Raw genomic sequence first — 12,543 nt, forward strand, 5'->3', positions numbered from 1 at the left:
CACGGAGCTTGAGCGGAGGGACGTGAAGGCAACGTGACGTAATCTCCTGCGACGCACGTGTGAGCAGTGTGGTGAGGGCAGAGAGAGAGAAATGGCAGCTGAGAGGCTTCAGTTTCATGAAATGGGCTTAGACGACCGTCTTTTAAAGGTAACAACGTGTTCGTGTCATTAAATGTGAAGTAAAGAGGCTGAACGAGCGGCTGGAGGACAGAAACTGCGGCTGCGCAGCAACACGTCAGCGGGCAAGAAAACAGAAGAAACACGTGAAGCTTTCTTTAATTTAGCTGTTTGCATCCGGAGAAGTTCGCCTCCGTCTCTGCGTGACTGTCCAGCTGCTGCCTTGATAAAACCTCTCCGGCCTCGTGAAGATCAGCGTGACTTCCTGCGGAGGTTTTACTCCTCGGTGTGAACAGACGCGGTTCCAACACAGAATTTAGCTTCCTGACAGCACAAACTAGTGGAGACTTGCAGGGACGGTGTATTTTCCAGGTGTCCACCACATGTAACGTCATCGTTTGTTTGGGGACGTGCGCCACAGGGGCTGCACGCTTCATTGAAATATTATCGAAATCTCAAAAGTTAAATATCCAAAAATCACTGAAGCTGCTTTTTTCTGTGGAAGTAAAAATGTGTGAATTAAGATGCTGTAGAGATGCAGAGACTCTCCTGCCTACAAATTCTGTTCTCCACAAAACGTTTGTTTGGTAAAGGAGACCCAAACAAATGCTGTCACTCATGATTGCAACAGCAGATGATGTTTTTCTTTTTACCTTATCACGCAGCCAGATGTACCAAAGAATAACATCATATAAGTTTGACATTGTAACATGATTTTGTGGCCCTGTGTTGTTGAGGGGCCTCCTGTTTATGTTGTGTTTACTGTCTGATGGGGAGTCAACTCGTTTATCCACATGTAGAGTTATTGCGTTACTACTGTCGCACAACCGAGTACAGTTGTGCTGTTGAACAAGATCCTGATCCTGCAGAAGAGAAAATAAAAACCGGGTTATTAAATGTCTGAGCCGGAGTCGTTAGTTTCACCTCTTCTCTTTCTCTCTCAGCCGTGCTCTGCTCTCTGAAATCAGTCCTTGTGGTTCTGTTTCAGGCGGTTGCAGATCTGGGTTGGTCCCAGCCCACTCTGATCCAGGAGAAGGCCGTCCCTCTGGCCCTGGAGGGGAAAGACCTGCTGGCTCGAGCCCGGACCGGCTCCGGAAAGACTGCAGCTTATGCCATACCTGTGATCCAGCGCGTCCTGGCCTCCAAACAGGTGAGGGGGAAAAACAGAAGTGACGTTTAATGATGTTTAATTTAACCCATCTGATCAAATATCTGTAGACAAGCTGCTTTTCTCATACTGGAGGAAATATTTTGGACATCTGGAGCTGCGACTGATCATTCTGTTCTTTGTGGATTATTTTCTGTAGTAATCAGTAAGTTGTTTGGTCCAAGAAGTCAAGAAGACGTCCTCAAATGTCGTGTTTTGTCCAGAACACAAAGAGAATATATGAATGAAAATATTCACAGTTAAGAAGCTGGAAACTGAAGAATTCTGACTTTTTTTCCCTTTAAAAAATGACTCAAATCTATTATTAAAATAGTTGGTGATTAACTTAAGAGTTTCTAATAATCAGTTAATCGTTCTGTAGAAACATCTCTGCCTGTTTGCATCTCTAAATACTCGCGTGGCTCTTAAACATCATATTCTGTCGGTCTGTTTGTTGCCAGTCAGCCACGTTAAGCTCAGCTTTACGAGTGTTCAATGAAATCCGTCATAGAAAGTTACAAGTAGAGGTCGACTGATGCCGATGTTTAGAGAGCAGGGCGGCTGATCTACAACGCCGACATCAAAACAAAGAAAAGTCCCGTATAATTCATTATTCCTGCAGAGTACAATCTAATATTCATGTTATCTCAGCCAGTAACGTTGTTGTTTTAGATCTGGTCTTATTAATCAATGAAATGCAAACATACTTTGGGTTCTGCTGTAGATTTCAGAGCGTGGCTGGTGTTTAAGGGAGAGCGAGGTGCGCTTCATTCAGCTGCGTTATTTTCAGTCGCGGGATAAAGTAGCTGAAGCCTTTTGGAATTACCAGGATTTCTGCATGAATTGGTAATAAAATGTGATCTGATCTTCATCTAAATCACAACAACAGACAAACACAGTCTGCTTAAACTAATACCACGCAAACATTCACAGTGCAGGGTGGAACCTTGGATTCCTGCACATCAGACCTGAACATCATTCAGGAATGTTCTTCTGCTCTCTTGAGGTCAGGACTCTGACTCCAGAAGGTGGATTTTCTGTTGTTGATGTATTTCTGTGCTTTGGGTCGTTGTCCTGATACTGAGTCGTTTTCTGCTTCATTTGGCAGACAGATGGCCTTAACATTCTCCTACAAACTTTCTTGATAAACTTTGGAATTCATATTTCCGTCGATGATAGTAACTCTTCCATTTTATTTAATTTACGTAGAAATCCTGGTGATTCCGAAGGGTTCACGTTAGGGATGCACAGATTGTTCGGCCACCGAAATTAATCGTCCGAAAATGGCAAAATAGCACTTTCGGTGTTCGGCCTAAGGAGTCAAAAGGTTAAATTTTACCGAACAATTACGTTGACATGTCGGTAGGGCTGGACGATATGGACAAAAATGTTATCACGATAAAAAGTTTCATATCTTTCGATATTTATCACGATAAGCATCAAATCGTTATTTCTTTTGCGTTTAACGGCTGATTTTTGCTCCTGAGTGAAAGTTGAAGAAACCTGATGGTTATTGTGGTTTTAAACTATTTTTTTTTTTTTTTTTTTTTTTTATCGTCATCACTTGAGGCCAAACAGTGGATCACTTCACAAATCTGAGGTAGAACATTCAAAACAATTAAGATAAAATCTTTTTCAACAAACATGCACGAGTTAAATTAATCTTTTTTCAGTCCTAACAAAATAAACATCTTAATAAAAAAAACTAAGTCCTAATTTATGTATGATTCAAGTGAATAAAATCAAACATTGAACATTTTTTTTATATTGTTATTGGAAAAAAATATATTGCGATAATTATTGTTATTGTTTTATTGTGCAGCCCTACATGTCGGCAGTGTGGAAGCATTTTAAAGTGTCAGAGAAAGACGCAAAAATGGCCGTTTGCAGACGCTGTTCTGCTTAACTGTCTCCGAGCACATCCACTCCATCTGCGGCTGACTTCTTAGAAAAGGCAACAGTCTGACCCGCTTTGAGTCTTTCTGTCACTCCTCTGTGAGAAGGCGATTAAGCTAGCCGCACCTAAATCTGGAGTGCACACGTATTAAAGCCTTTACGGTAAATCTACTGAAGCGGCCCAGAGCGAGCTGACGGGCAGGTTAGAGACTTTATCCTGTCAGTTTGTCTCTTTACAAAGACAAGTGCTGCAGTATGAGAGTCCTGCCTGAAGAGAGGCTGTGAAGAACCACATACAACATGTGACAACGTCCGGTTTTCAAAATAAGGCGTCTATACAGGATGGAAATAAGATTAATTGGATTATATTCACAGAAAGTATAAAACATATTACATGTGGCCATTAAAAGTAAATGGACACATGTAATTTACTTCAGCGGACCCTCTGGGGCCCCGGACCCCCCCCCGACTATAGTCTCTCCACAAGAAAAAAGCACATTATGATTATTTAATTCATGCAATGGTGGGAAAAAAAGGCAAAATAAGTGGAATAAATGTGAATGTACTTGTTCTGTAGTCGGCAATTTTTTCATTATATTCAGTTTCGCTTCGGCCAGAGCTCACCACACCGACACGAATAGGATTCACATTATTAATTGACCTCACACAAGTGAAAACAATTCCATTTATTTATTTTTATTTATATGTCAGAAGTTATCTCGTTACATGTCATGTGACCCACGTCTTCCTTTTTGTCGTTACCTTCAGAGCGTTCGTGAGCAGGACGTGAGAGCTCTGATCCTGGTACCAACCAAGGAGCTGGGTCAGCAGGTTCAGACCATGATCAGACAGTTGACGGCGTACTGCTCCAGGGACGTCCGGGTGGCCGACATCTCCGGGAAAGCGGACCTGTCTGCGCAGAGGTCGGTCCGCTCGGGGATGCTCGTCCACATTTCATATACAACGAACTAAAAACCAGATCTCCTGGAGCGCCGTGATCACTGTGTGGTTTTCTGTTGTGTTTGGAACAGGCCCATCTTAATGGAGAAGCCTGACGTGGTCGTGGGGACGCCGTCCCGTGCGCTCGCCCACCTCAACGCCCAGAACCTGGTCCTGCATTCGTCCCTGGAGACGCTGGTCGTAGATGAGGCCGACCTGCTCTTCTCCTTTGGCTTCGAGGCGGACCTGAAGAACTTGTTGTGGTGAGAACAGGCGAGCAGGGACAGACGTGTGTTTACTGTGTCGACCACGTGGATATGAGAAAACTTTCTGTTTGAAGGATCTTCAAAAGCCTGAAGGGGAGAAAATATTTCATTAGAAAATGCAAACGATGAGTGAAAAGTCGTTCCCCTCAGATCGATCTCTGCTCCTGACCCCCAGGTTTAGTATCTGGGTTAGTTTCTTTTTAACATATGGCTGTCGAATCATAGGCCTAGTTATTTATTTATATGTTCAGAAATGCCAGAGTGCCTTGTTCTTGCTGCACAACCAGAGTCCGTAACATTTTAGTATTTTATGTATTTTGGTCTTGTATCTGTGTTTGTCCTGTGTCTATAGGCGCGTTTCACTTCATGCTGCGCAGCGCTGACGTAAGTAACTTTTGCCCGCGCTGCAAAACGTCACCACGTCAGGTGACATGAAACCTTACGGGAGCAAGACGGCCGCACTTGCTTTTCTCCAGCTGCAGAAGTTGGAACCACACTAATTCCGCTGCATTTTTCTGTGAGATTAGAGTTGGGCCGTGGTTGTGATTGTAACTCCCCCCTCAAATTTTCACATTCACAAACCTGTGAGAGCAGGTTTTAGTGCAGCAGGTGAGCCGCACGTCGGCAGATCTTCTCAAAATCCTGTCTGTTCCTCAAACAGCTGCTCGCTGTAGTTTCTATTAGACAAACAGGAGGAAATAGTGCATTTGTTGGGGACTATTTTCGTGGAGTATTTGGTTTATCTGGGACTGAGTCAGAATAACAATGAAGCTCTAAGACTCAGAGGGAGAAGAGACATCACACACAGGACTTGTTAGGAGATAGATTCAGGTTTTCCACGTATTGTAAACGCCTGTCTTTTCTCTTCAAAAGTACCTGTCCTGTTGTGTTTCAGTCACCTGCCGAAGATCTACCAGTCGTTCCTGATGTCTGCGACTCTCACTGAGGATGTTCAGGCCTTAAAGGAGCTGCTGCTACACAACCCTGTAATGCCACTCTCAAATTCAGTCTCAGAAAGGTTGTCTGTGTGTTACAAAGTCTCTGCTTCAGAAGAAACAGCTGCACGGTGTAGGGTTTGGTCTTCATACGTGGATCTGTGCCCTCCCAGGTGATCCTGAAGCTCCAGGGCTCTCAGCTCCCCGACAGCAGCCAGCTGCAGCAGTACAGCATTAAATGCGAGGAGGAGGACAAGTTCCTGCTCATCTACACGCTGCTGAGGCTGCGGCTGGTTCAGGGCAAGACGCTGGTGTTCGTGGGAGCGGTGGAGCGATGCTACAGACTCAAACTGTTCCTGGAACAGTTTGGGATTCCTGCCTGCGTGCTGAACTCGGAGCTGCCCGTCCAGTCCAGGTGAGAGTCTTTTTACAGAGGAAACTCTCTTTCTTCCACTAGGTCGTCTAACAGCTGATGGTGAGCTGCTTTTACATTTCCAGGCCTTTCCTCTGTGCATGTACTTGTTTCTATGGTGAAGACTCACAAAGAGAAGCAGCTTCAAGTCTGCAGTTTCACTAAATAGTAGATGATTTATTTTAGTTTTTTGGTCTCTTATTTGTCCTCATCACGTCCAGCACAGGTTATGTAAATGCATTCAGTCAAGGCCAGTTTATACTTATGCACAAAGTCTTCGCTGTAGCCGCCGTTGTGAGCGTTTATGCTTCTGAGTTGGTGTCTGCGTCGCTCTGCAGCTACACCTCCACAACACTAGTGGGCTGTGGGGTTTCTATGTTCCACTGTGTTTGCATTTCTTCTTTGTTGGTGTAGGCTGCTACAAACAGTAGGTGCGTTTGAGATGACTTGATAGTCTAACATGAGCTGCAGGCGGGGAATAAAAATGGCGTCAAGTCGGACACATTCTACCTGCGTGAGCGTACTGTGAGCTGAGATCAATGAGCATGCCTTATTTTAAGTTTAAGTTGACCCAAAAGTAGAAATTGGCCTTCACACAGTAACATAATATAAGCTGAAGTCGCCTTTCAGTTAAATGAAACTACAGTAGATTATAGTAGAGTACAACAAATTAATTCCCTGTTCTTCTGTTGTTTCCCGCCACACGGCTGTCTGCAGGAGTCACATCATCACTCAGTTTAATCAGGGGTTTTACGACTACATCATCGCCACAGACGAAACCAGCCTGGCCGACCCCACTGCTGCTCCGCAGACGACTGCAGGCAAAGGGAAGAAGAAAAAGACCGCAGAGAAAGGAGGAAAGTGAGTTGCATCAGATTTTCTTGGCAATGCTGGCTTTACGCTGATCGCAGCGAATCACAGCAGCCACGTGCTCTGCAGCTTCAGACTCTGACAGCTAAACAGGGCTGAAGCAGGAAAACGTGCAAACCAAAATATCAGGTTGTCTCAGGGGGCCGTCATGTACAGCTTGAGCACACACAGAAAATGTGATTCACACAAGCCACAAGGAACGCTGTGGTGGGGAAAAGAAACCAAATTGTAGCGGAAACGGCGAACACACCACTCTGCGTCAGTGATTTAGTAACATGACGCAAACAGGAGGTGAGGTGTTTATTTAGATTAGCAGGGGCACTTTTCTTTCTGTGAGACGTTTACAGTGAGCTTTTGAACGTGGTGCTGAGGCTTTGGCTCTTTAATCTCTTTCCCTCACACTTTGGATAATGCAAATCTTCTGCCAAACCTCGGACACCACATTCTGAAGCATTGATTTGAGTCCTCACACAGCCAGACGTTTCTGCAGACCTTTGGTGACACGTTGACAATAACTGCCGAACGATGTTTTTAAAGGACTAAGGACAAGGAGTACGGCGTCTCCAGAGGTGTGGACTTCCAAAACGTTGCCAATGTCATCAACTTTGATTTCCCCGCGTCTGTAGAATCATACATTCATCGAGTTGGAAGGTAAGAAGCTCCCCGTCGTTTATTTGCGAATGCCGATTGGCCCTCTGTCTGAGCGCTTCCTGATCATTTGGTTTGTTGTCCTGTCGTCAGAACGGCGCGAGCAGACAACCCCGGCACGGCTCTGTCCTTCATCTCTCACACTGAGCTGGGTTTGCTGTCGGAGGTGGAGGAGGCCCTCGCAGGAGGTAACGAGGACGTCATTTTAGTCTTTTTATTAGTGTTTAGTCCATGAAAAAGTGGGAAAGGGCGTCACCAGCAGGTCAGTGACGACTGGAACACTTTCACTCTGCAGCTACAGGACAGCAACATGTTGCTAACATAAAGCTTTGTAAACTAATTATCCCTCTTTCTCCTTAAAATGAGCCGTTGCAGCTGACCTGGTTTTAATGCTGCTGAATGTTTCCCTCCCTCCTGTGTGACGCTCACTTCTTTCCTGCTCTTACACTGCAAAAACTGAGCTCTCAAAAACGAAGGGGGGAAAAAAAGCAATAAAATGGGGGAAATATTACTTAAAATAAGCAAAATTATCTGCCAACAGAACAACAATATTTCCCTTGCTACTTAAGGACAAAAAAATTTTGAAATGAGTGAAATTCTCTAACATAAAAGCCGCCTGGTAAGAAGAAACATCTTATCAGACAAAAAACAAGCAAATTTTGCCTTCAATTAAGATAATTCATCTTACTTAGATTTTAGTTTTTGCAGTGTATTTAATAGGAAATGTAAAAAAAAAAAAAAAGGCTTTCAAATGCATTTCATCAATATAGCATTTTTGAATTGAAATATATTATAATGTCATGGTCAGCTGCGATTGGCTGCAGCCCCCGCGACCCTGTACGCAGGATTAGCGGTTGACGATGGATGGATTATAACACTGTCATAGTTTAAGTAGATAACACTTTTTACGATGAACTTTATTCTTCCTGGTGTGTCAGAATACTGCAGATTCAAGAGGAAGATGGTTGAATCTCTAAAGGATAAATTATAATCTGTGTGAGGGGAGAAGGGAGGTCGCTTTTGACCTGTAATAGCTGATAATGAGCAAGGAAGTCCTCAAACAACCAGTGTTTTAATGTATCGGCCTGATTAATCTTGGCGTCTAATCCTGTGACTGTTGAGTGGAACATTAACGTGTCTGAAAGGCGTGTTTCCTTTGTTTCAGATCACGCTGAATCTGTTCTGAAACCTTATGAGTTTAAGATGGAAGAGATTGAAGGCTTCAGGTACAGGTGCAGGGTGAGTATCCTCGTCATGTTTGTGAAGTGACAAAGCAGGATCAACTGTCTTCTCTGTCCGGTTTACTTTTGCCTAGTGTCCATAAGAACAGCTAAGAACACATGATACGCTGGCTTCAGTTCAGACTGTCACCTTCAGGTTTGCTAAGTGCTGTAAAAGTTTTATCGTGTGTGTCTGCAGGATGCGATGCGTTCAGTGACCAAGCAGGCGGTCAGGGAGGCCCGGCTGAAAGAGATCAAACAGGAGCTGCTCAATTCAGAAAAACTGAAGGTGAGTGACGGCCACTGCTCTGCGGAGAGATTAGTGCAGGTGGACCCGTGAGGGCGTTTTCTGATCGGATGTTTCTGCTGTCTCTCAGACATATTTTGACGATAACCCCAGAGATCTGCAGCTGCTCAGACACGACAAAGACCTGCATCCTGCTGTCGTCAAGCCCCACCTGAGGAACGTGCCCGAGTACCTCAGTAAGACGCGCACACAGTAAACATTAGGTCACGCTCACAGAGATGTCCGTTGTTGCTAACTCATCGTTTTTTCTCCGACTTCCTTCAGTTCCTGAGACCCTGAGGGGCGCCGTGAATCCGCTGTTAAGCAGCAGGAGGAGGAAGAGGAAGGAAAAAGCCAAGCCGGAAGGAGTCGTCAAGAGCAGCTTCAAGGTGAGACGATCAAATGAAACTGTACGTCCCTCTGACGAGCAGCTATAGAGCAGCGTGACGAGCCCGCAGGTCTTGAAGAAAGTAAACAGTGATTAGTTTTTTATTATAAGGAGCTCGAACAAGCTGTGGCTCAGGAGGTAGAGCGGGTTGGCCGTTAATTGGAATGTCGGCGGTTCAATCCCGGCTCCCCCTGGTTACATGTCGAAGTGTCCTTGGGCAAGATACTGAACCCCGAATTGCCCCTGGCGGCTGTTCCGCCAGTGTATGAATGTGTGTGACTGCTGAATGCAGATGTAAAAGCGCTTTGAGTGGTTGAAAAGACTAGAAAGGCGCTATACAAGTACGGAGCATTTACAAAACCCCAAATTCAAAATCTCAGAAAATTAGTATATTACATTAAATCAATAAAAAAAAAAAAAAAAAAAGGATTTTAAATACAGAAATGTCAGCCCTCTGAAAAGTATAATCATGCAGATGTACTCAGTACTTGGTTTGGGCCCCTTTTGCATGAATTACTGCCTCAGTGCGTCGTGGCATGGATGCTATCAGCCTGTGGCACTGCTGAGGTATTATGGAAGACCAGGATGCTTCAATAGCGACCTTCAGCTCTTCTGCATTGTTCAGTCTCATGTCTTTCATCTTTCTCTTGGCGATGCCTCATAGATTCTCTCTGGGGTTCAGGTCAGGCCAGTTTGCTGGCCAGTCAAGCACAGTAATCCCATGGTCACTGAACCAGGTTTTGGTACTTTTGGCAGTGCATGCAGGTGCCAAGTCCTGCTGGAAAATGAAGTCAGCATCTCCATAAAGCTCGTCTGCTGAAGGAAGCATAAAGTGCTCTAAAATGTCCTGTAGACGGCTGCGCTGACTCTGGACTTAATAAAGCACAGTGGACCAACACCAGCAGATGACGTGGCTCCCCAAACCAACACAGACTGTGGAAACTTCACACTGGACTTGGATTGTGTGCCTCTCCGTTCTTCCTCCAGACTCTGGGACCTTGGTTTCCAAATGAGATGCAAAGTTTGCTCTCATAAGAAAAGAGGACTTTGGACCACTGAGAAACAGACCAGTTCTTTTTTTCTTCTGACGTTGTTTGTTGACGAGAGGAACACGACATTAGAAGCCCGTGTCCAGGACCCGTCTGTGTGTGGCGGCTCTTCATGCAGTAACTCCAGCCTCAGTCCTTGTGAAGCTCCCCTGCACATTTGAAAGGCCTTTTCCTCTCCAGGCTCCGGTCATCCCTGCTGCTTGTTCACCTTTTTCTTCCACTTAACTTTCTATTAATGTGCCTTGATACAGCACTTTGAGAACATCCAACATCTTTTGCAGTTACCTTTTGAGGCTTTCCCTCCTTGTGGAGGGTGTCAATGATGGTTTTCTGCACAGCAGTCTTCTTCCACTGAACCAGACTGAGAGACCAGTTAAAGGCTCAGGAACCATTTGCAGGTGTTTTGGATTAATTAGCTGATTAGATTGTGACACTTTGAGGCCACAATACTGAACCTTTTCACAATATAATAATTTTCTGAGATTTAGAATTTGGGGTTTTCATAAACTGTAATCATCAAAATTATATCAAATAAAGGCTTGAAATATCTCACTTTGCATGTAATGAGTCTATATAATATATTAGTTTCACCTTTTAAGTTGAATTACTGAAATAAATGAACTTTTGCACGATATGCAAATTTTTTGAGTTTCACCTGTAGATATTTATCATTTTATTCTTTATCTCACTCATCTCACATATAGATAAAATGTTTTGTAAAATTCAAATGTTATTTTCTCTTTTTTTATTGCAAAGGAGACTTTAACTTAGCTCAATTCCCGGTGGTCAGCTTTGATATGCCGCTTCAAGTTCTTAATCTTTTTTCCAAAAATCTTATAACCACTTTGCTCGCAGTCCGATATAATTAGGCACTCTGTGTTTTTTGTCCGCCTCTCTTAATTTGAAACGGGACCAAATATCCAAGCGCCTCTTTCTCCTTAGCATGTTGTGTTCATCAGCAGAGTTTCCATCCTCCACAGTAACGTTTTCCTCGTGCACCAGGCGAGGGAAAAGTGAGTGAGAAAAATTGGCCTGTAATATTTTGTCTCCTGACAAAAAGAAAGCGAGATTTTAGTAATGTTTTTATTTTATGAATTACATTTTAGTCTCGTTGTTTTTTTGTCAACAGTATTGCATGTTAATAAAGTCACAGTCAGTGTTGAAGGACATTGTGGGCGTCTCGTTTTCGTCAGGAACAAAAGGTTGTTGATGAATATATTTCGTTTAGTTTCGTCTGACGAAAGTAACACTAGTTAGAATATAATGGAAATCTCTTACCTTGCTTGGAGAAGCTTGTGACTATATTTTTATATTATTTCCACGTTTCAGAGATACATTTTTATATTTTGATGTTAATATCTGAGTACAGCTGAAATAATAAATTGGTTAAACGAGTTCATCTCTGTCAGTTGTATAATGTAAATATTTTGTAGTTGTCAGACGTTTGAAGACGTCACCGTGGGCTCTGGGAACTATTTTCTGACTTTTTACAGAAGAAGACAATAATCCGTAGATTAATCGGTAATGGATATAATTGTCTCTTGCAGTCCTGTATCTAATTATCAGTGGTCAAACTCACGTCTCTCTGTCAAGTGTACTTTTTATAACCGTTGTCCCTGTCTGTGTTTCACCAAGAATAACATTCAAACTGCATATTGAGACAAATTAGAAGTTAACCACAATAATTGACTTTGTCTTGTAGAAGAACATCCAGGGGAAGAACCCGCTGAAGAGTTTCCGATACACCGGAGGGAGGAACAGAAAAGGCAAAGCAGGCCGGTCATAGCTGCAGCCGCAGTCCACGTGAACGTGTGAATATGTTGTAACTGTGCAGAGACCGTCTGCAGGAGGACGGGATGGCGAGACAAATATAAACTGCATGGACTGTGGATGAAACGGGCCGCTGAAGCTTTATGGGCCGCGGACAGAATGGACTTTGTGAACTTTGGAACAGTTTGAAGTTGGATTTTTGTCTAATCCAAACATGATGTGAGTGTGGGCTGAGATTATGGGATGAATGCAGCGTCCATATCTTTTTGTTTCACTCTGGAAACATTCATAATGTTTATTAAAATAAAAAGATTTCTTCTCAAACATCGAGTATTTCTGTTGTAGTTCTAGTGAGTGAAATTTACAATGCTGACGTTTGGCTGGTTTGATGTTTAAAGTTAAAGGATCACCAAAGTTCCTGTTCATCCTGAGGGGAACAAGAAGGTCTGAACCACATTTCCTGCAGTCTCTGAATACGGTTCATTAACTCTCCATGGTTTGAATAGAGCTCAACTGCTCAGGCAGGTTTGTAAGGGATTTAAACTCAGGGCTTATGTGCATATAATGACAACACCATAATCACAATTCTAAAAATACAGC

At 43.5% G+C, this 12,543-nt stretch overlaps 1 protein-coding gene across 1 annotated transcript; it reads left to right on the forward strand.

The window, feature by feature from the left end:
* Nucleotides 1–21: 21 nt before the first annotated feature.
* Nucleotides 22–12,267, forward strand: ddx56 (DEAD (Asp-Glu-Ala-Asp) box helicase 56). The gene is made up of 14 exons (XM_038733394.1): nt 22–148; nt 1,106–1,267; nt 3,929–4,083; nt 4,192–4,362; nt 5,261–5,351; nt 5,474–5,715; nt 6,430–6,573; nt 7,120–7,233; nt 7,324–7,418; nt 8,396–8,469; nt 8,650–8,739; nt 8,828–8,933; nt 9,022–9,125; nt 11,876–12,267. Exons 1-14 carry the CDS (start codon nt 92–94, stop codon nt 11,957–11,959), a joined length of 1,689 nt encoding a protein of 562 aa, XP_038589322.1. The 5' UTR covers nt 22–91; the 3' UTR covers nt 11,960–12,267.
* The last annotated feature ends 276 nt before the right edge of the window (nt 12,268–12,543 follow it).

The sequence above is a fragment of the Micropterus salmoides genome, unplaced genomic scaffold (assembly GCF_014851395.1).
Source record: "Micropterus salmoides isolate LMB-PRFRI ecotype aquatic unplaced genomic scaffold, ASM1485139v1 Ms_hic_scaffold_20, whole genome shotgun sequence".
In the NCBI taxonomy this organism is placed as follows: domain Eukaryota; kingdom Metazoa; phylum Chordata; class Actinopteri; order Centrarchiformes; family Centrarchidae; genus Micropterus; species Micropterus salmoides.